At 39.6% G+C, this 24,806-nt stretch overlaps 1 protein-coding gene across 1 annotated transcript in view; it reads left to right on the top strand.

Moving 5' to 3' along the window:
- Positions 1-24,599, top strand: part of spire2 (spire-type actin nucleation factor 2) — a 63,186-nt gene extending 38,587 nt beyond the window's left edge. Inside the window, exons 4-15 of the mRNA XM_079860185.1 lie at positions 1,366-1,446; positions 1,586-1,750; positions 1,993-2,079; positions 5,231-5,351; positions 5,497-5,663; positions 5,905-6,127; positions 16,766-16,890; positions 17,106-17,243; positions 17,346-17,413; positions 17,541-17,568; positions 19,184-19,275; positions 23,704-24,599. Of these exons, the coding sequence (XP_079716311.1) occupies positions 1,366-1,446; positions 1,586-1,750; positions 1,993-2,079; positions 5,231-5,351; positions 5,497-5,663; positions 5,905-6,127; positions 16,766-16,890; positions 17,106-17,243; positions 17,346-17,413; positions 17,541-17,568; positions 19,184-19,275; positions 23,704-23,920 (1,512 nt within the window). The 3' untranslated portion in view covers positions 23,921-24,599. The remainder of the gene's footprint in view (positions 1-1,365; positions 1,447-1,585; positions 1,751-1,992; positions 2,080-5,230; positions 5,352-5,496; positions 5,664-5,904; positions 6,128-16,765; positions 16,891-17,105; positions 17,244-17,345; positions 17,414-17,540; positions 17,569-19,183; positions 19,276-23,703) is intronic.
- The last annotated feature ends 207 nt before the right edge of the window (positions 24,600-24,806 follow it).

The following is a 24,806-nucleotide window of genomic DNA, read 5'->3' as shown; positions in this document are numbered from 1 at the left end:
GCGCTTCTAGATCGGGACAGCTCATCTTCTTCAACGCTGTTACATCTGTCCACCACCTTTTTCTGATGTAGAAACATGTTCCACCGCCTCTTGATTTCCCCGCTGATTCTGCATCGCGATCAGCTCTGAACAGCTGGAAGCCCAGCAGATGTAATGCAGTTTCCGGAATGGCTTTGTTCAAACAGGTTTCTGTGGAACAGAGCAGTAGAGTTAGAAAATTCCATATTTGTTCATATCCATTGTATTGGAGTGCTTGAATCTTAGAATGCCTTAGAATGCTTTAGCAATTCCACTCCAAATATACAAACAAATGGCTTCCTGAAGACAAAGAAGCTGATGACGTTTTCTCTAGGTGCCCTTTTGTAGCCTATTGGCGTGCCTGTGCCATCACCTGACTATGGTAGTGTTGTATTACAAATTTATAAAATGTTACATCTAGGTTCCAATACAATAGTATTTCAACTGAGAAAGTTCTGTACACTGTGTTTTACATTTTGAGGCATAGATGATGGGATTCAAAGAAGATTAAGTCAAGCAACCCAGGTGTCTGACATTAACCTTTTGTCTTTATGCACCTCCTGAACAGTGTCATTGTTCCAAGTTAAGCTATGATAATGTGAAGGTGTGGGTGATACTGTCAGGCTGATTGGATTAGCATCTATGCATTTGATTGACACTGTTATGCTGATGAGATCAGATAACGAGCTGACTCCTGTACTCATACCGTTCCCATAGCATCAACTCCATGACACAGCGCCACAGTCCCACTTCAAAAGGGAACTAGGTTAAAATTTTTCAAGAAAGTAAAATGGGTCTTAACATCGATAATTTAATTTGCTCCAAATTCAGATATTATTGGTCGTTTTATTTTGATGTGTTTAATTTGAATTGCAAATACTTGTAAATGGTTACTATCGTGGTGCATGTGTGTTTTTTAGATGCTGCTCCGACAGGGATCTGCAACAGATCTGCAAAGTCAAGGGACTTTTGCTGGTCCCATAGCAGCATGATTTATTTGAACTACAGGAGTATTGGTATTTATCAAAATATGAAATATTTTGTAAAAATATCAGAAATATCATGAATGGATATTCATTTGCGCCAAATATCTATCAGGATGTTCTGCCAACACTATACTAAGATTAAGGTTATGGTTTAGGGGGTAATAATAGTTCACAGCCAATCAGCCCTGTGATTGAAATGACTTTAGAATTAGCTGCGGGCGGGGTTTGTTCGCTTGAGGATAAAAACATGCTTTTACGTCACATAAAACACCACATTATATAGTTTGTGTGAGAATTTAATATTCAAAGCTTTATACCCTCCTCTCTTATGTTCTGATAAGTATCTGATATTTTCCTGTAGATGCTGAAGAAGATCAGAACAGAGGAACCTCTGGAGGAAAATTCCACCACTGAGCTCGATGCTCTTCAACACACAGACTGGGTAAAAGACGTGCTTATTAGAACAGTAGATGAAATGGTAGTTTCATTTACTCATATTTGTTTTTGTGATGTCCAGCAGTGTATGAGCTATGGTTCATGTAAAAATGGAAACTGTGTGTGTTTGTCTTTTGTTCATTTAGACTCGGCTGTGGGTGCAGCTAATGAAGGAGTTGAGGCAGGGTGTGAAGCTCAAGAAGGTGGAGGAACAGCCGTTTAACCCTCTTCCCACGGAGTTCAGCCTCACGCCTTTCGAGATGCTCATGCAAGATATTCGATCACGCAAATATAAACTTCGCAAAGTTGTAGTGAGTCCATTCTAACTATGCTTACTCATGCTGAGGGCAGTGAGGTTGCTGTAGTAAGCACATTTTAAGTGGTTTATCCCTGAATTAATCTTATCCTAACTCGGTAAGTTGACTATATTATGCGTGAGATTATGGCTTTGGAAAGACTTTTCAGCTGATGCAGCATGACAGTGATTAACCATTGTTTTTATGTTTGATAATAACTATAATATCATGAATCTATGCCTCTTTTTCTTTTGCAGGTAGATGGAAATATTCCCACGTGTGTTAAACGAAATGCTCATGAGATGATTTTGGACTTTATCAGATCAAGACCCCCTCTTAAACCAGTTAGTCGCAGATAATATCTTGTAACTAATGTGCAATAACACCATGTCCTAACCAGACACAATACAAATACAATTTCTTACACTGTTATTCTAACTAACACTTTTTAGTTAACTTATATTTCTTAACTTAATTGTAAAATTCTATAGTAATATGTACTATTCACATACTATTCCATGATTACTCAGAAAACCCATTCCAGATTACTCAGAAAACCCAAGTTCAGAATAATTGATTGGTTTGAGTGCCATTTTGTCAAGCAAAAAATAAATAAAAATAAATAAATGTTGAGGCGGGGCAATTCTTAATAGACTTTTTACTTCTCTAGTTGCATTCACTCATTTCCCAAAATCATCTTGAATATTGAATTGTCAATACAACTGAAAAATTTGTGGGAACCACATAAGCTGACTTCATAAATTGATGTTGATTTTCCTAAAATGTTTTTGTTTGTAGTGTTCCCTTTGGTTGGGCACTTGGAACTTCATTTATATTATTGTAATTCTCTTCCTATTGATGCAGCGATGAAACAAGGAATCACAGTTATTTGGTTTCAAAGGAAGGGAATAAATAGGTTGCTTTTAAAAGGTGATCTATAGCTTCTGACGAAATCTATTTTTCATTTTAAATATTGATAAACACTTTTTCATTGGGTTGATACAATCCCTCTATATATGTAACAATATCTTGCAATTGATCATACTTGAGTCACACACAGACGTCAACATTCAGCATGACAAACACAACAATGGTGGCAATTAAAGGGATACTTCACCTCTGGGAAGATGAATGTGTATTTAAAATAGGTCATTTAAGTAGAAGAAATGTGGAGAAATTTTTGAATTTGGAGCTTTCTAGACTGAGAAAAGCCAGAAAATGTATTTTTGGCTTATGTGGATGAAAGACAACAACTCCCAGAATGCACTTGCTTCGCTGCCTTAGGAGGCCACGCCTACCGGTTAGAGAGCACAGTTGAAAACAACAAGGCTAGCCTAAGTAAGTGATGAGTTTGCCAGGGATTTAGAGACCCAAAATGTCCGGGATTCGGCTTTTGCGTTCTACAGTCGCCATTCATCATGTTTACTGTGGCGAGCAGGACGAGGCTGACGGCCGCGGGAGAACGGCGCGAGGCCGGTGCGTCATTACTGAGACGCGCCGGGTCTCGCATCTCTCACGGAGGAGCGGAAATTTTCTTAGCAAGGGTAAAACGCACATCAACCGATCACTTGTTTAGCGTTCATGTAAACACTACATTCAGATTCACCAATCGGAATGAATTCAGTTAGATTGAAACGAGAGGTGTGCATGTAAACAATGAATGGCGACCGCAGAACGCAAAAGCTGAATCCCGGACATTTTTAACAGTCTCGCCCGCCGGACAAGTCCGGGAAAAGGAAGATGGTAACCCCTACTTACTCAGCTTTCTCCTATTATTCAGCTTTCTCCACAGAACAAGAGCATGCTAGCTTAGCTTCCAAAGAAAGACGGCTGATACTGTGTACATTCTGTGAGTGAGATCCCACCCTGTATGGGCGGGTTGTAAACATGCGGAACAACGCCATCTACTGGCTGTAGTCTTTAGCCTCTGGACAGAAAATCCTCCGATGACGCAAAATGACGATTTTTGCGTCATCGGAGGATTTTTTCCAGACAAAAAATACATAAATCTCTCCTCTCAGGGGGATATGAGGGTGGAAAGCATGGTAATTCGAAAATACTACAGGTTTTCTACTAATACAAAGCTTAATGCTAAATCCTGAAGTAACCCTTTAAATTTTATTTATTTTTATTAATTGTATGCAATGCACTCTGGGAGTAATTCATAGTAGCTAGTAGGTCAAGAGTAAATCTAAAGTAAGTTATCAAGTACTCTCTACAGTTCTTTTTAGAACTTTTTAGAACTCTCGTGTAAGTGAACTATACTTACTAAGCATTTGTCAGTACAACATAACTATTACTTTTTCACTTATTTTTTTAGGGCAATCGGTTTGCATTCTTAAGTCTAACTAATTATAATTTACAGTGAGTGTACTAGTCACAATCACGACAAGAAGCAGGATACTTTGTTTTGTCAGCTGGTTTCCATTTTTGCAGTCTTGCACTGGGTAACATCCATCGTTCCTCTCCACATAACTGTTTATTCGAACAGTGACCACCCACTTTTTCAGCAGCCCTTGTTTCAGAAGTATTTTTCACATTAAGTTTCTCCTTTGGCATTTAAAAAAAAAAACTTCTATAAAGAATTCTATTTCATGTACCAAACCAACCAGCTTCAAGATTTTTTTTAAGCAAAAAAAATTAACTGAAAATATCATTTATAAGATTTACTTGTACTTGATGAGCTGCAATGAGCGAATGAATGTAATCGAATCAAAAACGCAAGTACAAAAGTACATGACTAAACGATTGACAATATGTCAGTATGGCAGGTGCAACATATTCACATAATATAAATGTAGAAGTAGTGAAGAGATATTATAAGACGGCTTTAATTATGTTATTTGCATTGCTTGACAGGAGTGAGACATTCTTGTGCTGTGATTTCCGTTTTCATGGTAACTGCGACTTATATGATTGATCTCTCTTCATGATTATGGGTAGTTCTGTTTTTAACTGAATTTTTAAATGTTAATTTGGTCCCTTTTTATACACCATTTTATAGGTGTCTTTAACTACTATTAAAAATGTGATTAAATGCAGGTAGCTACTTTTAAATGTAAGTACAATGTAATAACATATGTTTATAAGTAATTTGCATCAAATGCTGTTTTTTAATATAAGTATATAGTAGGTAGAGACACTTAAATATAACAACAACATTGAAAGCATTTTTGCTTTTAGTTACGACAAGACAAACTACTTGTCAATGGAAATGTAGCACATTGTTCCAGGTTTGGACACGGTGTAAAACTTAGCAAGTATTTTAAAAGTTCCTAGTTTTTTAATTGTGTTTAGGATCTGATGTGTTTGGTTGTGAAAATCTTTCTCAAACATACTGTAGCAGGCTGCCTTTCCTTGAAATGTCGATTTATATTAATTATCATAGCCAGTATTGCATTCACAGCTCTGTCTGAAGAAGAGAAAGAAAGAGTGGTTAAACCATCAGCAACATGTATGTATGGTTTTGTTTGAAGACTTTCCTGACGTCCGCAGGTGTCTGAACGCTGCTTGCCTCCTGCCCCTCAGCGACCGCAGTCGCTCCATGATCGAGTCCTGGCTGAGATCAGACAGGATCACAAACTGAAACCTGTGGAGCCGCACAATTCAAAGAGATGTATGTTAATCTCATATCACACCGGAACAATACAAGTTTTTAGAAACAGCATCCTTAACACTATCAGTCCTCCTTGACTTCTGTAGTTCTATTCAATTGTGCGTTGCGTAGATCTCTCACACAGCAATGTTTTGTCACTCTTCAGCATTTGGCTCATTACCATGTCTGGCACACACCTGCCAATGTGACATCAAATCCACTTCCTGCATTGACCTGTCAGTCGCAGGAGCAGGGTACAGGCCACCGTCCCGCATACGTGTTCTTCTAAAAGCTCCAACACTTGCAGAAATGGAGGAGATGAATATATTTGAGGTAAGATATTTCAGTGCAGTCAGCATTTCTTTTATGATCTTGCTCTTTCCTTTGTGGCAACAATGGTCAAGGAGAACATGTAGACTTTAAGACTTTAAGGAAGATTTGCTTACTTCAACCAGCATAATTCACACGTAAATTCCAGAAGCCGGTTTGTTGGAAAACTCTGGGAGATCTCCCTGACTTAGTTTGTTTGAATTGTATTTTTAATTTAATTAATGCCTCTATGTTTTTTATGAAGGATGAAGAATCTCCAGATGGTGTGGATATCAGGCGGGTGGAGAGCTCTCCTACACCTCTGAAGAGAGATCGCTCCTTCTCTGAACACGACCTGGATGAGCTCAGAGGGGAAATGATGTCATCCCGCTCAGAATCACCTCAGCTCACAGGCGTTGGTTCCCTGAGAGGAGAGAGACCTCGATCACACACGCTGACGGGGGCCAGACCACCACACATCTATCAAGGTCAGACCTGGATAAACATCTGTAAGACTTAAAAGTTGCCCAGCAAATTTAACGAATATATAATTATATTTTTCTGTAAAAAAAAAGGGTCTCAACATTAAACTTGAACACATACAGTACATTTACACTAAATACAACTAATAATGCTTAAAAACACAGTATTTATTTTATTTAAGGACCCCTGTGGTGAAAACCAAGTTTTTAATGTTGTTTATATGTCTTTGTGGTGTTTTTAATATGCTTTAAAACAAACCATCTGCAAATTCATAACTCAACAGAATTGCTGAGTATTTTCTCCTTAAAACTGCAGTGAACCAAAGAAAGTTCCAAAACCGTGGTTTGAAATCGTTGGTATTTCTTATGTCACAAACGACCTTGTAACCAATCAGGTCAACGTAGTGGGTTAGTTATACGTATATAATGTATATTACGATGTTATGATGAACTATATGCCTTTCTCCACTGACGTTCTAAGTAGTTCAAAGTGTTTCTAGGATGTTGATTTTTAGAAGGCAGCTGTCTGACTCTGAGCTGAGGAACACGAACATGGTTTGTGTAATATTAATTGTCATATTAATTACAGTTATGTGTCCGACGTTGTAGAGAGCAATACATAAAATGCATTACCATTCTGATAGGCTACACCGACTTGTAGACGACCCTGTATGAGTGAGAGGCGGGGCTCATTTGCATATTCACGGATCCACATATACTAGATAAAGCGAGAGTTTAGAGTTACATTCAAGTTATTTTAAGGCAAGAAAAAAAAAATTCACACGAAAAAAGTTTAAATATGCTATTTTGATGATCAAATATGAATTTTAAGGGATAAAATGATTGACAACAGGGGGACTTTAACTTAATAACAATATATTTACCATAAATGACATGCTGGTACTTTTGTGAAAACTGATGTGTGATACGGCGTTCTCGCTGGTTCGCGCTTTTGAAGTTTACGGAGAAAGAACTTAAGTGTTTTCTGTTAAAACGGTGTCGTGTTAGCGGCCCCTAAGTTAATAACTAATGATCGTTGCGACGGAAGTGAATCAATCAAACTATAGCTGGACAATAGCTTTATTCTAGCTGCTGTAAAGCCAAAACACTTTACTTTAATTTCCTATTATAAATGTAAAGCTGCTTTGGAACAATCTACATTGTTAAAAGTGCTATATAAATGAAGATGACTTGACTTGACTTGACTTGATAAAAGGAAAGCAGTTCTGTTTTTGAATCAGTTAATTGGAATGAACCCTCTGAACAAACCGATTTGCAAAAGCAAACTGGTATCTGCAAAGCTACACTATGTTGAAAACATCTTGACGATACTCTTTGCTTTATAATGTAAATTACACACACTCTGTCACCATTCTGTTCAGTTTAGTTTCATTTTCATGGACTTTCAGTTTGTTTTCATTTGTCATGTGTCTTCTTTGTTCAGAATCCCGCCACTCATTTGTCTCCTTTGTTACCGTCATCATTAGTTCATATGTGTTAGCTGTATATGATTAATTATCCTCGTTTTTGTTCCTTCACCTTCACTCCTTCACCGGTATTGTTCGTGTCTGCATGCTGTTTCGCATGTTGGCTGTTTAGCTTATTCGGTAACACTTTATAATAACGTTCAGTTGTAAGTCATTTATAAGTGGTTAGTTAATGATGGACTAATCATTTACAGAACATTCATAAATGATTAGCAAGTGATATACTAACATTTTTTGTATGTTTTGTAAATTCCATTAGTGATTAGTAAATTATTAACTATTTATGAAACATGACTATGCATTCATAAATGATTAATAATTATGTTAATTATTGTATGTACTGTATGTTTTGTAGATTCAGTTGTGAGTCATTTACAATTGATTAGTAAATGATTAACTAATCATGATTGACTAATCATTTACAAAACATGAATATGCTTATCATAAATGTTTAATAAAAAAAAAAAAAAAATTTGTATGTATGTAGCAATTAGAGGGTGCAGAAAGTGTTGTAAATGCCTTGAATACACGTACAGATCATTTGTAACAGGTAAGTGTAACACATTTACAAGTGATGAATAGTTTACACTTTAGTTAGGGGATGCAGAAAGTGTTGTAAATTATTTATTCATGCGTTTACACATCTATAACAGGTGTTGAACACTGTAGTGTGTACTGCAGTTTAAGTGCTGACTGGTGAGGGTATAGACAGCTGTCTTCTCTGAAACACATGGAGTCTTTAACCACTGTCAAGTCAAGTCAAGTCATCTTCATTTATATAGCACTTTTAACAATGTAGATTGTTTCAAAGCAGCTTTACAGATATAAACGTATAATTTAAGGTAACAGAGATTGTTTTGGCTTTATAGCGGTTCTTTAATAAAGTTATTTTCCAGCTAAAGTTAGTTTTGATTGATTCGCTTCCGTCGCAACAATCATTTGTTATTAAATTAGGGGTCGCTAAGACGACACCATTCTCTCTACACAGACTTTAAACGCGAACCTGTGAGAAACGCTGATGGCGTTCACATTCGCATTAAGAATTGGTTCTATAGTTATGTGCGTTTGAATATATGTGCGCAGGTTTGGAAATTCCCTACAAACCAAGCCTAAACAAAGTGTTTCCTTATAATTTTTGATACAGAATTTTATTTTATTTTATCAATTCGGGGTAGGTACGCGAATTGAGTTTCCCGACGACGCTTTATCTGTAGAGTGGTAAATGGGTCCTCCATAGGGAGAGACTAGTTGGCACTTCAGCACTGCGTTGTCATCGGGTCCAGGCAAAGGCCCCTCATCAGATCTGGATACGGCCTGGATCCGGCAGGCTGCGGGAAAACCTCGGGATAAACAAAAGACACTAAAATTAGCGTAGATGCCATTCTTCTTATGATGTAACGAGTATATCAGGATTTATGGGAAGTGTTCCTGGTTCCAGCTGACCTAATCTATGCAGCCTAACACTGAATTATAGAAGTCTATAATGTATTATGTGAATGCTAGGTCAAAGAGATGTGTCTTTAGTCTAGCTTTGACTAAACTAGCTTTTGACACAACTGTGCACCTGATGTGAGCAAAACATACAAAAAAAATGGGTAACACTTTACAATAAGGTTCATTAGTTAACTACATTAGTTAACATTACCTAATAATGAACTGCACTTACACAGCATTTGTTCATCTTTGTTAATGTTAATTTCAACATTTACTAATACTTTATTCAAATCTAGTTAATGCACTGTGAACTAATATGAACAAACAATGAACAGCTTTATTTTTATTAACTAACATTAACAAAGATTAACAAAAACAGTAATAAATGTATTGATTATTGTTAGTTCATGTTAGTTAATACATTAACTAATGTTTAATAAAGGAACCTCATTGTAAAGTGTCACCAAAAAATGTAACATCATTTATTAAACATTTATGAAACGCATAGTCATGTTTTGTAAATGATTAGTTAATCATTAACTAATCAATTGTAAATGACTTATAACTGAATCTACAAAACATACATAAAATAATGAACATATCACTTATTAATCATTTATGAACGCAGTCATGTTTCATAAATAATTAGTTAATCATTTACTAATCACTTGTAAATGACTTGTAACGAAATTTACAAAACATACATAAAATGTTAGTATATCACTTGCTAATCATCTATGAATGTTCTGTAAATGATTAGTTCATCATTAACTAACCACTTATTAATGACTTACAACTGAACATTATTATAAAGTGTTACCCAAAAAGGTGAAATTAGAAGCTGTAATCTTTATTTTATTAATAAAAATATTTCTTTAATTTATTTATTTATTTATTTTTAAATGTATGTTTCAAATAAGTAACTAGATAAGAACGTTTGGGGTGTGAGTGTGTGTAGTTTATGTTTGTGGTAAGGTTCAGAGTGGGGCAAGAAAGAAGACAGGGGTCAGCTTACTGGGACTCGTAAAAACCTGAATTTTTGCTTCTAGCACTCTTCAAAACATAAAGTAAAATATGGGCGCTCAGCGCAGCCACATCAAATTAAATCAATAATCTTTTCACTGTTCGTCGGTTTAACTCAGCAGTTCCTCTCTGCTCCAGTCGTGCTTGCGAGTCCCAGTTTGTGTCTCTCCCGTTCCTCATTTCCTGTTGGTCTCTCCACCCCAATTACTGAAACAAGAGAGAGATGTTTATCATTTGATCTTAACCTACTTACTCGTCCTCTGTCTCTCTCTCCCGTTGCAGACCTCGCTAAACCACGCCCCCATTGCCACAACGTTGTAGAACAAAATGTCCAAGTATCGTCAAGTTATGTTGTCCATAGACCTTATTTTACTCATAAACTGAAAAACCTCATTATAAAACCCTATAGGAAAATCTTGAAGATTAGTCTTCAGGGTTTTGACGTTATCCCTGCAACACTCTATTGCTACTGTAGCTAGTTACTCCTTAGACCCGACCCAGCACATGCTCTACACAAGTAAATGAATGCTGATGCTTCTAGCTACACAAGCAATTTTTTGTGTGTCAGTATATTACAAAATGCATCAGACTCCAATTCAAAATGCAATACAAGTACGGGTTGCATTTTCAGTGTGCCGTAAGGCAATGTTAATTTCGTTGATGAATACATTTTGTCATAGTTTTCGTCAACTACATTTTTTCACTGATGAAAACGAGACGATTAAAAAACAGTTTTGAATGACAAAAAAATATGACAAAAATCTATTTAAATCTAGACAAAACGAGATGAAAATGTTAGGGAGTGATGATTTGGGAAGAGATCCAGTCAGAACTGATGTCCTGCGTGGTAGATGCACACATTTGAACTGTTATGTGCTGATCTACCCAACAGGACATCATAGACTGTATAAAACAATGGACGTAGTGTCCGTTACGTCACCCGAATGTTCCGGCCATCACCATCTTGGAAGCGCATCACTGCCACTGATCTATATAGTGACATTCTATTTAGATTCATTCTATATAGATCAGTGGTCACTGCGCGTCACTCCCGGATAACCGAAAATGGACAAAAAGGCGGGATTAGCTGAGGTGACGTGACGCGAACAGACAGCAGACAAACGGCTAGTAGTGACACTAGCGGCAATCCACCTGTCACTTAAGTGGCCACTCCCTTAATTATGCAGAACTTTAAGGCATAATATAATTTAAACCGATGAGTTATAAAAAAAATTCACACCCCTCACAGTTGTCATGAAGGGCAAAATTAGCTATATAGACCAAAACCACTTTTTGCGCCAGGCTGCTTTTTTCTGCTGTAAAGTCGGGCATTTTAACATGGGGGTCTATGGGATTTACTTTCTTTTGGAGCCTGTCTCTATCGGCCAATCGATGAACTGCAGTTTAAGTCACTTCCGTGTTGTATTCAAGAGAGAGACCGGAAGGTTGCCTCTTGGTCTCATAAAACATTAAAAAATGTAAACGTCTGAGAGAAACAGAAGACCAGAAATATGGATAAATCTGAAAAAGCGTGACGGCGTGAAAAGAGAGCTTAATTCGGTTCGGTTTTCTTTGCGCACATATAAGCCGCCTCTCAGACAGTGCACGAATATTGAATTGAGGTCTCTTTCGTGTCTTTTCGTGCTTGAATGGACAAATACTCACAAAATTATGTCAAAATGTTTTGGCAAGAATTCATGTAAACACAGTCGGCTATGTCTTAATTGAACGTAAAAAATTGGGAGAATATCGGATGTGTTTTCATGACCCTGTTTTTATGCGCATTTTGAAGTATTGCATCAGAAATGAGTGATGGAAATGCCAAATTTCAAATAAAAATCCCTTTTTATGAATGAAAGGTTTTACGTTCGCTTGAGATGGTTTTTGACTTGTGCGAAAAAGTGTATGCGAATAATGGGAGATGGAAATGCATTTGCCTAATAAATTCTGACGTAGTGAACATTAAAAACACGTGACTAATCGATGTTTCCTCATGATGGGAATTCCGACTCTTTATAGTCCCTGCTTAATATGATAGTTTTACCTTACAAATGCTGCTTCGTTTGCGTGTGTTACTCATCTTGTTTTCTGACCCAATATTTAAGGATGATCTTTTCGCCGTATTGCTCGACCACACACACGCCATGCAGTGACTGAATGTTATATTAATGTGTAGCCTATACTGTAGCCTATGTGCGTGCGACGAATCGCCGGTTAGTGACTTCTTGACGTGTGGCTGAGCAGTGTAGCGAAAGTATAATAATATTATTCTGTCTCGTATTAATATACAAAAAGGAAAAATGGCTCTCAGACAGGAACCAACTCTCACCGTTCACTTAAAGCAGCCGGCTCATAGAGCCGACTCATTCGCGAACAACACATCAAGTCACCTTTATTTATATAGCGCTTTTTACAATACAGATTGTTTCAAAGCAGCTTTACAGTGATAACAGGTCTGTTTTCTGCTGATGTCATCGTCCAACTCAGTTCAGTTCTCATATAATGGTGTCAATGCAGGCAGATCAATAATATTGTTGAATATTAAATGTCCCCAACTAAGCAAGCCAAAAGCCAAAGGCGACAGTGAACCAAAACTCCATCAGGTGACAGAATGGAGAAAAAAACTTGGGAGAAACCAGTCTGAGTCGGGGGGAGAACTGGCCAACGAACAAACAGTGTGTGATTATGATTCAGGCAGCATTATACGTCAGAAGTCAGATTGGATCAGAACATTCAGAATATTATCCAGTTCCATCTGGTTGAAGATCGGAGTCATCACGCCGGTATGGAGACGTGTTTGTTGAGGATGGCTGTCGTGTCGATGAGGCCTTCACAGGGGAGAGTCTTGGTGCAGGTCCACCATCTAAATAAATAGCATGCACACAGAAATGTTCAGGAGCTGGTTTTCAACCTCTGCCCCGTGAGGGTAACACTTTATGATGTTTTATTAACAAAGTTCGGGAGGAGCACGTTCATATAATTAACACAAGTGGAGAGCACTCAGCAATCAATGGTAAGAGGTGTATATATTCAGCAGTCTCACCTCAATCCATCAGCATCCCTCCACCACCCCTTCTCCACACTTCTAGTCCTAACCACTTACATACAGGGGGGAGTACTCTGGTTTCGGGCCGAACTCCGAGCTCTGAGCCCTCCCCCCGGATAGCACGCCAAATACACATTAAACTTAACCCCCTCTAATTGTATGTAAGTGTGAACTCGTGAAACAATACGAGTACACTAATATGCTTTAATTCATGCCTAACTGATGCACAGATAATCATGTGTATGACTCATGAAGAACTAAACCATTCATTAAATGAAGTTTTATGTAACAAAGTTCGGGAGGAGCACGTTCAGGTAATCAACCAATCAGCACAAGAGGAAGCCGGTATAAATATATCCTTCCCTCACCTCTGTCCCATGATAGTTTCACAGCATTTGGCCCTGCCCTTTTGCTGTCATGTCTGAGATAGAGCTCTTCCCTGCTGATGACGATTCTTCTTCTTCTTATTACTATAATCCTTCTCCAACCACCAACATCATCGAGCCTCCGTCCTCAAATCGGGGACACCGGCTCACATGATCCACCCCACACATGCCAAGACGCCGAGGACTCCCCTCACCACCTCCGGCGAGAAATCCACCATCTCCCTCTTCATCTACCTAAATCTACCATTTTAGATTTGCGTCGAGTCATTTATCGAAAATGACAAAATGAGGTCCCGTCCTATATTCTTTCTCGTTTGAGAAGCCTCTACACTCGACTCGGATAAGTCACAATAGGGAAGAAACAACAATCACAAATGTTTCATGCTGCATTTAAACCTGGATAGTAGAATTTTAACATTTAAATATTTTAACATTCAAATATTGACACACATCAGGTTTAAAAAAAAGTTTGTTTACACAAACTTTGATGTTGACTTGAGAAGGCCTGGCCATAAATTAAGTATCAAGGCTTGACGTTAAAAGGTTTTTTTGTAGTTTTAAAAGCGTGAATTTAAAAGCCATGTAGCTGTCATTTATGTTCAGTTAGTTTGCTGTCATGACGTCTAGTTTGTTTTCATTCATCACATGTTTCTTTGTCTGTGTTTGCCACTACTGATCTGTTATCATGGACACTAACACTAATCATCACAGCTGTTCGTCTTTTAGTTAATCATCACCGTGTATTTAAGTTCCTACCTTTGTTCTGTTCATTGTCCAGTATTGTTCATGTTAACATGCTGTCTTGCATGTTGGCTGTCTATCCTTACTTAAATAAACCTTGTATTATATTCATCTTCATCTTCCAATGGATTGAGCGTTACAGAATACCAATTAAATTGGGATTACTCCTTGAAATTCGCTGCAGTGGCTCAGAAGAGCCACAAATGTTTTATCTTTTCAGAGGAGTTTTGCAGTCTCGCTATCCCCTGCCCTTTTGATGACGTGACCCTGAAGTCACTGTTCTGGTCGGGGCAAATTACCATCACCCCGTTGACACCTCTGTACTGAACTGGCAGGAAGCCATCATCAGGTGTCTGGAGAGAGTCCATCCTCGATCCAGGACACAGCCAGATCCAGAGCCCGAATCACCAACTTCTACTGAGGAAGATTCGTGTGAGCCCCCCGCAGATGGAGGGCTTCCGCCCACTACGCCGCGTTAGCCAGAGCCCGAGGAGAAGAGGACAGCGCTGACCCTCGCCCCGGAAGTGGAGCTCCACAGGGAGTCTGACCAGGGGTGTGAGCCCGCTACATCAGCAGACGAGGGAGTAGTGACAGCGGAAAATGATAGACTGGCTGATAGACTTCAATAAGGAAGAATTGACCCCCACCCTTCATCACTTTTTCTGGACAGCACTAAGGACTGAATGAACTATGATCTCTTCACTTCATCGATCTGCATGGACTGTGTTATCCTTACCGTGGTTCTGTCAAGTTTTGTGGCACTGCGAAGCTTAGCCAGTCCTCCAGCCCCACCGCTGCCGGAGGTCTACAGCCCTGTGCCATCTCCGGGGAGTCCCTGTGACGTGGAGCCGCAGGTCGTGCATCCCCCTGCAGCGCCAGTTCGAGAGGATCCTGTGGCTCCACCTCCGGCCTCTGATCTCTTCGCTCCATCTCGGCCTGCCGACCTATCGGCTTCGCTGTGGCTCCTCGCACCTTCGGCTCCACCGGAGACCCTCGTCCTGCTGGCTCCCCCATGGTCAGTCACCACTCTATTTCCAACACAAACTTGCAGGCCATCTGCTGCGTTCCATCCCTCCACCCCTACAGCTGCAGCGGGTTCCTCCTTCCCCTCGTCGTCGCCTCTGTCCTCCGTCACACCGGCTCCACCTCAGCCTTCGTGTAAAGCTTCAAAGTTTGTCGCTGCCGAATCACCTTGGTCTCCAGTGCCAGCGATGTCGCTCGTTTCCATCGGCTCTCCGTCTGTGCCTGTGGATCCATCGGCCTTGTCTCCGTTCGGCCGTCCCCCAGTTGTCGTCAGCCTCTGCACCACTGATTGTCGGCACTGGCAAGCTCTGGGCCTGTTCTAGCGGACTATCTCAACCATTTTCTCCAGGGGATCGTCATCATCACTTCACTCCTCTGTCATCTACTGTCACCATCCCTTCACCAGCTCTTCATCCACCTCTTAAACCCCATCCATCCCTCCCTCTGCCATATTTTCGTTATGGTGTGAGGTTGTGCCTTGCCGGAGGGGGGTGTGATGTCACATTTATGTTAAGTTAGTTTGCTTGCATGACGTCTAGTTTGTTTTCATTCATCACATGTTTCTTTGTCTGTGTTTGCCAGCCACTGATCTGTTACCATGGACACGAACACTAATCGTCACAGCTGTTCGTCTTTTAGTTGATCATCACTGTGTATTTAAATTCCTCTCTTTATTCTGTTCATTGTCCAGTATTGTTGTAAACACACTGTCTTGCATGTTGGCTGTTACTGAAATAAACCTGGTATTATATTCTCATCATCTTCATCTTCCTTTGGATTTAGCGTTACAGTTGCCTCCAATAGATGTTTACAGGAATAGTTCACCCAAAAATGAAAATTCTGTCATTAATTACTCACCCTCATGTCGTTTCAAACCTATAAGACCTTCGTTCATCTTTGGAACACAAATTAAGATATTTTTGATGAAATCCGATGGCTCAGGGGCGCGCATTCACGAGAACACCACGACTCATGCGTGCAGGAGCTGGCGTTCTGAAATATGACCTACAAGCAGAGGAAGACGCACGCGAGGTTACGCATGCGTTGTGGTGTTAGGCATGTCAGAGACTGATACGTAAGAGAAGAAATTGTTGAATAAAGTCTGTTTTTTTTTTGCTGCACAAAAAGTATTCTCGTTGCTTCATAAAATTAAGGTTAAACCACTGTAGTCACATGGACTATTTTAATGATGTCTTTCCTACCTTTCTGGGCCTTCAAAGTGTTAATTAAATAGCTTTCAATGGAGCCCACCCTGAGCCATCGGATTTCATCAAAAATTTCTTCATTTGTGTTCCGAAGATGAACGAAGATCTTACGGGTAATTAATGACAGAATTTTCATTTTTGGCTGAACTATCCCTTCAAGCTAGAATATTTTAGCATGTTTGAGCACATTGATAGCATGTTTAAGCAGATTTAGCAGATAGATGGTATACTGTATATATAAAGATGCCTGACTGTCTTTCTCTCTTCTCCTTCTTTTTTCTTTTTCTTTTTTTCTCCAGCCTCATTCCCTGTGTTTGACAGGATGCCCCAGTCCACCTGTCACTCCTTTAGCTCAGATGACACAAGCAATGAAGGTGCAGGAAGTGCTGCAGCGTCTCATGGGCTCTCGAGACGTCAGTGGATGGTCAGTGGTATTGGTATTTTGCCCCAGTTCTTAAAGGAATTAAGTGGGCAGCATCTGTAACATGCTGTCGATTACCACGGACAATTATTTGCCTTTGTTTCTTTAAACGAACATATTTAACAAAATTTCCCCCTATAGTGATCTATTGTAAGTGGACTACATTATTGTAAAATTGTTACAGACTGAAGGACCTTCTTTATCTCCCTCCCACACAGGAGGAATTCTGTCATCCAGTCGACAGTCTGGCCTTAACAGTGGATGAGGTCATCAACGTGCGCCGGATACTTGTCAAGGCTGAGATGGAGAAATACATGCAGAACAAAGAGCTTTTTAATAATCTGAGGAAGGGCAAGGTGTGAATGTCTGTATATGATTCATGGATAATTTGAGGAACATCAGTCCAACAGCCCAATGAAAACTGTGTTTGTCTTTGTTTTGTTCATCTTGTTTCTCAGATATGTTGCTGTTGTCGAGTAAAGTTTCCACTGTTTTCATGGCCGTCCAGGTGCCTCCTGTGTAAAAGGTCTCAGTTTAATTTTCATAAATATTTACATAGATATTATATATCGTAGATATTAACTGGAACAAGGAATGTTATCATGGTCTGATTCACTGTTTTGAACATTCAGTTGTGATTCTTTCTCTTTTAGGTCTGTCTGCAACTGTTGTAGTGCAAAGGTACTAAATATTTATTTCATATAAACCTCATTAAGCTCTATAGTAGCACATGTGTCAAACTCCGCTGCTGTAGGGCTGCTGTCCTGCAGACTGTAACTCCAACCAGCTCCAAAACACCTGCCTGGACGTTTCATCTCAAAGACCTTGATTAGTTGGTTCAGGTGTTTAATTAGGGTTGGAGCTGAACTCTAGGACAGTAGGCGAATCCCAAACAGCATTTTTGCACCCTTCAAGGGCACTTCGGTAAGGGGCGCCATTTATAGAGGCGTTTCAAAAGAAAGTGAACAAACGAGTCCCTTCACGAAGGGCCCTTCCACTAGTCCGTTAGTGAAGGGAACATGACAAAGAAGTAATTTAATGATTTATGGTCATGTGACCCAGGGTGACCTTGTGATTCATTTTAAATCTAGTTGGAGTTAACGTATAAACAGAATAATTCAATTTGTTTTGTTTTGTTGTGATAAATTACACACATTGTTGTCATGCTTTTCATATTAAGTTTAAAAAAAGTTTCATAGGTAAGAAATGTGTTTAATGCTTTATGTTTAGTGCTTAACTTATAGAGTTAGGAGCAGATCAGGAACACACACACTCACACATAAAAGCATATTTTAAAAACTTCATTATAAATGTATATTCATCTGTATCAAATTAACAGCAAAAATAAGATATTCCTGTTGTCGCTGCCTTGCGTTGTCTTGGCAACACTCCATGTGAAGCTAATGAGGAAATGATGTGGTCTTTAGTTGCTCCCTTCGCCAAGTGCGTTCCAAACTACATTGACACGCAAGTGCCCTGCTGTCTCAAAAGTCCCACTTCTGCACAAAGGCTCTGCACTTCGGAGTGAGTAGGGCACAGGGATGCTCACTTCCCATTGAAATTTGCCCAGTGGCCCTCCAGGAACGGAGTTTGACACCCCAATATGTTTCAGTGTTTAGTGTTATCCATGTAACAAAGATGTTACTTTACAACCTTGGCCATCCACATATCATGAGTAGTTCTCGCCAAATGATCATAGCAAACAGATTTGACATTGGACGTTGTATAAAAGTTGTTGAAAAAAATGTTCTTATCAGCATCTTTAGAGGCCTGAAATCATATTTTCATATTGAAAGTTTTTTTTTAGTTATCTATATCTATTTATTTAACATTTTCTATACCCAGTGAAGCTAGGTAATAGCATTATAATGGCAAGTGAACCCATATTTAATGTGTGTTTTAGTCTGTGTATTTTTGATCATGTTTTTTGAGGATGGGACAATGTCATACAATGTTGGCATCTGCCAGTAATAGATGAATTTACTCCAAAATATAATAATTGTTTGATTGGATGCACAGCTTTCAATGTCAGCAACAAATTATATCTTCCAAAAGCAAATATGTTTATTTATTTTTGCTAACTTGCTTTTTGCATGATTATTGTATTATATGTTATGTCATAACATAATTGTTTTATGTCTATTATTACCTGCCTGCTCTCCCGCCATTTGAGGACCACGGGCTTCTTGTTTAAAATTGTTTGCTAAACTCTGTTTTCTCAATTAATTCTAATAACACATTATTTCAAACTCACAAACTCCATGAGTGATTTTGCTTTAATTTGTCCTTTTAACAGATGAAGATTCCCTACAAAAAGATGGCACACATTCCAGTGTACACTGTGGGATTTCACAGCAGTGCGAAGAGTCACAAGAGTGATGTCTATAAGTGAGTAAATATATACTATGTCTAAGTTAAAGGATTACAGCCACATTCCACACTGGGAACAGTCTGTGCTCACATCCTAAAAAAAATGTTAACTATGCTTGTTTGTTATTCGCCCCACAGTTTAAAAGACCAAATAGGCCTAAACGTCCAGTATATATTACTGTAGTCAGGGCTTGTCCAGTAAGCATTTGATATGGGTTAAAATCAGTTTAACAATCAATACATATTAGCCTGTAGTCGCTGGTGATTACCAGTGTTTTACAAGTAAAATCGACACAACTTTGCATAAGTAGGAGGAGACTTTACTTATGTCGACAGCATTCTGACTCAACCCGGTCTCCTCTCATCACACTCACTAATTAGTGCTCTGTAATTTGTTGATTTTTCAAGGTTGTAAATAAAACAAAGATTATTGTGGTATGTTTTACAAGAAAATAGAGTTTCAGACTTTCTACTTCAAAGTTTCATGTTTAATTGAATGTGTTACTTGCAGTTTCTTTGTAATTATTAAATTTCCTAGCAATTTCTGAGTGAAAATTGTTTCTACACCATTTGTTTTTCAGTGTGGTGTTCAGCATGATTATTGCTTTTATTTAGGCTTTGTAAAAGCAATACAAACCTGAAGAAAAATTCCCCTAACCATAATTATTAAATAACTCTGAATTTGTTTGTTCTACCATGAATAATATGACAAATTGTACATCTAGTGTTGAGGAAATGTATTACTTTGTAAACTAAATCAGACTTACAGTTTATGGCAGTGGATAATAAAAAGGCATAAAAATCCTATAAATTGAAGGAGGGACCCTAGCTATACTGAGGTCAAGTGTAACGTTGCTGAGGAAGACAGGAGAAGACGAGGATCTAAACGCAGGGTTACTTAATAAAGTAACAAGAAACAGGGAACACAGAACTCAAAGATCAAAGGAACAAAACCAGGGGAATCACAGAGGCAAATGGGGGAGGGATGGAGGGCCAGGTCCGTGGAATGGAAGAGGACCTGGAGACTGAGGCAAGACGGGAGGCCAGGGCGGAGCAGGCAGTGCAGGCGACCAGGGCGGAGAAGACCCCTCGAGTGGCCCTGGCGGAGAAGACCCTTCGGGTGGCCACCGTGGAGCCGGCAGTTCAGGAGACCATGGCGGCGCTGCCTCCATGGTCCCATCGCGGGACCTACTGCCCAGCCCCCCACCCCCCCAAAAATTTTCTTGGGGGCAGCTATGGGGTAATAGGCTGGAGCAGGCACCAGCTCAGGAACACACACTGGCTCAGGCACAGGAACAGACACAGGCTCGGCGGCGGCCATCTTGTCCGGAGACACTGGCTCGGCGGCGGCCATCTTGTCCGGAGACACTGGCTCGGCGGCGGCCATCTTGTCCGGAGACACTGGCTCGGCGGCGGCCATCTTGTCCGGAGACACTGGCTCGGCGGCGGCCATCTTGTCCGGAGACACTGGCTCGACGGCGGCCATCTTGTCCGGAGACACTGGCTCGGCGGCGGCCATCTTGTCCGGAGACACTGGCTCGGCGGCGGCCATCTTGTCCGGAGACACTGGCTCGGCGGCGGCCATCTTGTCCGGAGACACTGGCTCGGCGGCGGCCATCTTGTCCGGAGACACTGGCTCGGCGGCGGCCATCTTGTCCGGAGACACTGGCTCGGCGGCGGCCATCTTGTCCGGAGACACTGGCTCGGCGGCGGCCATCTTGTCCGGAGACACTGGCTCGGCGGCGGCCATCTTGTCCGGAGACACTGGAACAGACGTGACGTGAACGGTCTCTGGATCGGCAGACGTGACGTGAACGGTCTCTGGATCGGCAGACGTGACGTGAACGGTCTCTGGATCGGCAGACGTGACGTGAACGGTCTCTGGATCGGCAGACGTGACGTGAACGGTCTCTGGATCGGCAGACGTGACGTGAACGGTCTCTGGATCGGCAGACGTGACGTGAACGGTCTCTGGATCGGCAGACGTGACGTGAACGGTCTCTGGATCGGCAGACGTGACGTGAACGGTCTCTGGATCGGCAGACGTGACGTGAACGGTCTCTGGATCGGCAGACGTGACGTGAACGGTCTCTGGATCGGCAGACGTGACGTGAACGGTCTCTGGATCGGCAGACGTGATAACACCCTTCTCCATCTCTCCTACAGTGAAGGGGGATCCACAAAACTGCAGGACAAAGTCAATATACTGTGCCAGGGTCCAGCTGGGGTCTTCCTCTGGTAAATTTAAGCTAATGTCCTGTTCTAGTCCACTCCAGAAACAGTCCTTTAGCATAGCATCATTACCAGGAACGAGGTGACCATAAAAAAGGAACTCCTCCACATAATTTTCAATGCTGCAATCATACTGATAAATTGAACACATTTTGCTCATTGGGTTCCGGATACCTGCTAGATCCATAGTGGTCAGTTGTTCTGTAACGTTGCTGAGGAAGACAGGAGAAGACAATATCTAAACGCAGGGTTATTTAATAAAGTAACAAGAAACAGGGAACACAGAACTCAAAGATCAAAGGAACAAAACCAGGGGAATCACAGAGGCAACCATTACACGTACAACAACTTAACCAAGTAACAAGTGAAACACAAGGGCTATAAATACACAGGGACAAACAAGCTAAACAAGATAACAAGGGGGTGTGGCTAATTAGAAACAGCTGGGAAGACTAATAAACCAGAAAAACTACAAAGGACTACAAAACATGGCACAGAACAGGAAATAACAAGTCCAGACAACGGGAACACAAGACAGGAATCATGACATCAAGAGTGTTATTAAGTGTATTTAGATATAAAGTGGACAACTAGTCAAGAAATGTGAAGAAATGAAATTTTGCTAGACAAAAATATTTTTAAATGTTCAAAACAGTTCTGTCACAACACAAGGTGGTTCACTAACATGGGATTTAACTTTTAAAAAGTGGTTGATCTAGTCTGTGTATTAGTGTACAGGTATGTGTATCAAGAGAAGGAGAGTGTATTTGAATATGTGTCGTTTTGTGATATCACTGCAACGCACATTGATGCATTTAAAAAAAACTGTATTTTGTAGCAGCCCTGATTGGTAAAGGATTATTGCGGCTTCAATATAAGTTAAGTTCAGTCAACATCACTTGTGGCATAATGTAATGATAACTACTACAAAAAATAATTTTGTCCTGTCCCTTTTTTCTTAAACAAAAAAAGAAAATCTGTAGTGAGGCATTAGAATAGAAATAAATGAAGCTGATCGGTAAATGTTAAAATACTGTCATGTTAACATGATTTTATTGTGAAAAAATACTAACCTTTTTTTATGTTAAGTTATATCAAATGTTATAACTTCATTGAAACATTGGCTATAATTGGATATAGTGTTGCAACTTTTGTCAAGTCAGATTGTTTTAAAGCAGCTTCACAGTGATAAACAGGAAAATGATACATTTCGGCTGTTGTTCAGCTGAAGTCAGTTCAGTGTTGGTTCAGTTCCGTTGTAAAAAATCATCAATTATTAAATTAGTTCATTTCATCTATAAAGCAGCTCTGCACAAAATGATGTCATCGTCCAGTTCAGTTCAGTTTTCATACAACAACGTCAGTACAGACAGATCAATAATATTGTTGAATATTAATGTAATGCCTAATTACCCTAAAACGACCATAACACGACGTCACAGCTCGAATAATACACAAGTTTTAACAGGAATGAATGTACGTTTAAAAAGAAAAAAGAAACAATTCTAAGCTTTATAATTTTGCTTTCAAATCTTACAAAAAAATTGGCCCCAAGTATCTCACTGTAACCTTGATTTGTGCTTTTCTTTAAAGCAAAAGGGGTGTCAACTTTTTCGTGTGTTAATCAACATTATGCCACAAATTCAGACGTATAATTTAATTTGTATCATAATTGCTAAACTTTTCACTGTTATTGAACTGAATCAACACTGAACTGTCTTGAGCTGAATAAAGACACCATTGTCTTCTGTAGAGCTACTTTATAGTTCAATGGAATTTGTTTTATAATTAAAGACTTTTTCAACACTAATACTTTTGGTAACACTTTATTTTTTATAGTGCTACACGTTACATGTAGATATTTTAGTAATAGCTAATGATGCATAACTGCATGTAACTAACCCTAAACCAAACCCTGTTGCAAGTACATGTAGTTAATTAATATTACTCAGTACTTAAAAGTATAATTACAATAACAAGGACACCTTATAATAAAATACCATAGCCTACTTTTATTTTCTGTGAAGCTGTTTTTAAACAATCTATTTTATAAAGCACTGTATAAGTAAATGTGAACTGTGATTGAGCTTAACTTTGTATTAAACAGAATTCATAGTCATTTTATTTGCGACATGAGATCTGTCATTATACAGAATGTGTGTGTGTGTGTGTGTGTGTGTGTGTGTGTGTGTGTGTGTGTGTGTTTCTCTGCAGGTCTCTGTGTTCTCTCTCCAGACACTCAGTCGAGGAGGAGTTTCCACACCTGTACGCCGCAGGCTGCAACCTGAGAGATGTGTGCTCGGACTGCACCAAGTTTGTGGCCGATGTCATTTCCTCCAGTCGCAGAAGCTTGGACTTCATCAACAACACACCAAAACGAAATAAACGGACAACCTCGACATATACACAAACACATCACAACCATGTGTGAATGTATCAACAGATGTCTGAATCGAAGCCTCTTCACAGACTAAGAAATATTCACCGTGTTAGACGATATGAATCATTTCTGCCTTATCACCCCCTCCTGCACTATGTACATCTATCCACAAGACTGTCTGTATAGATTAAGCGAGGCAATGCTTCACCCCCTTTAGAAAAAAATGGTACAAAAGCTGTCACTGAGATGGTACCCTTTATACACTTTTGGTACCGAGATGTACTTTTGAGGTACTAATATGCCCTCTTCAGGTACAAAGGTGTACCTTTTGAAAGAGTAGTGCACCAGTGACAGCTTTTGTACCTTTTTTCTGAGAGTTTTGAAGGCTTATGGTAAAAAAAGACAATCCTTTTGCTTGATTTTTAGCTTGAAAATTATTATAACTGATCCAGGACTGTCCATGCTAAGCAGACATCCTTATACAGGACATCAGTAAATGCATATTTCTAATAGCAAATGTATTTTTATGCTATGGGAGTCAATCTATTTAGCACCAGAGTGTTATGTAATTACCTTGGGACTGATTTGTGAAAGTGCAGGTCAGAATGAAGCAGATAATAGTATCTTATTCTCAATAGAATAAAGTGGCCTTTTGATCCGCAGCTCGAGCTCATGTTTAACTCACTCTTATTTTGTAAGGTCTGCAAGTCTGCAATAAAACCAGTGCCACAAAACTGCTGCTCTCTCTCCAATGTGCTTTTTTCCTATTTCAGAGGAGACACAAGGGCCAAATGTGGGTGTATTTTCTGATTATTGCGTTATATATTATTATGTGTTATTGAAAAAGACTATGGATGAACATCTCAAAACCTGTCAAGAACATCTCCAAGCCACATTTTACCCCAAAATCAAAAGAAAAACACTACATTGACTTATA

This window comes from Squalius cephalus (genome assembly GCF_949319135.1).
Source record: "Squalius cephalus genome assembly, chromosome: 23".
NCBI lineage: Eukaryota > Metazoa > Chordata > Actinopteri > Cypriniformes > Leuciscidae > Squalius > Squalius cephalus.
The sequence above is the reverse complement of the archived record's forward strand: the minus strand, read 5'-3'. Positions and strand labels throughout refer to the sequence as shown.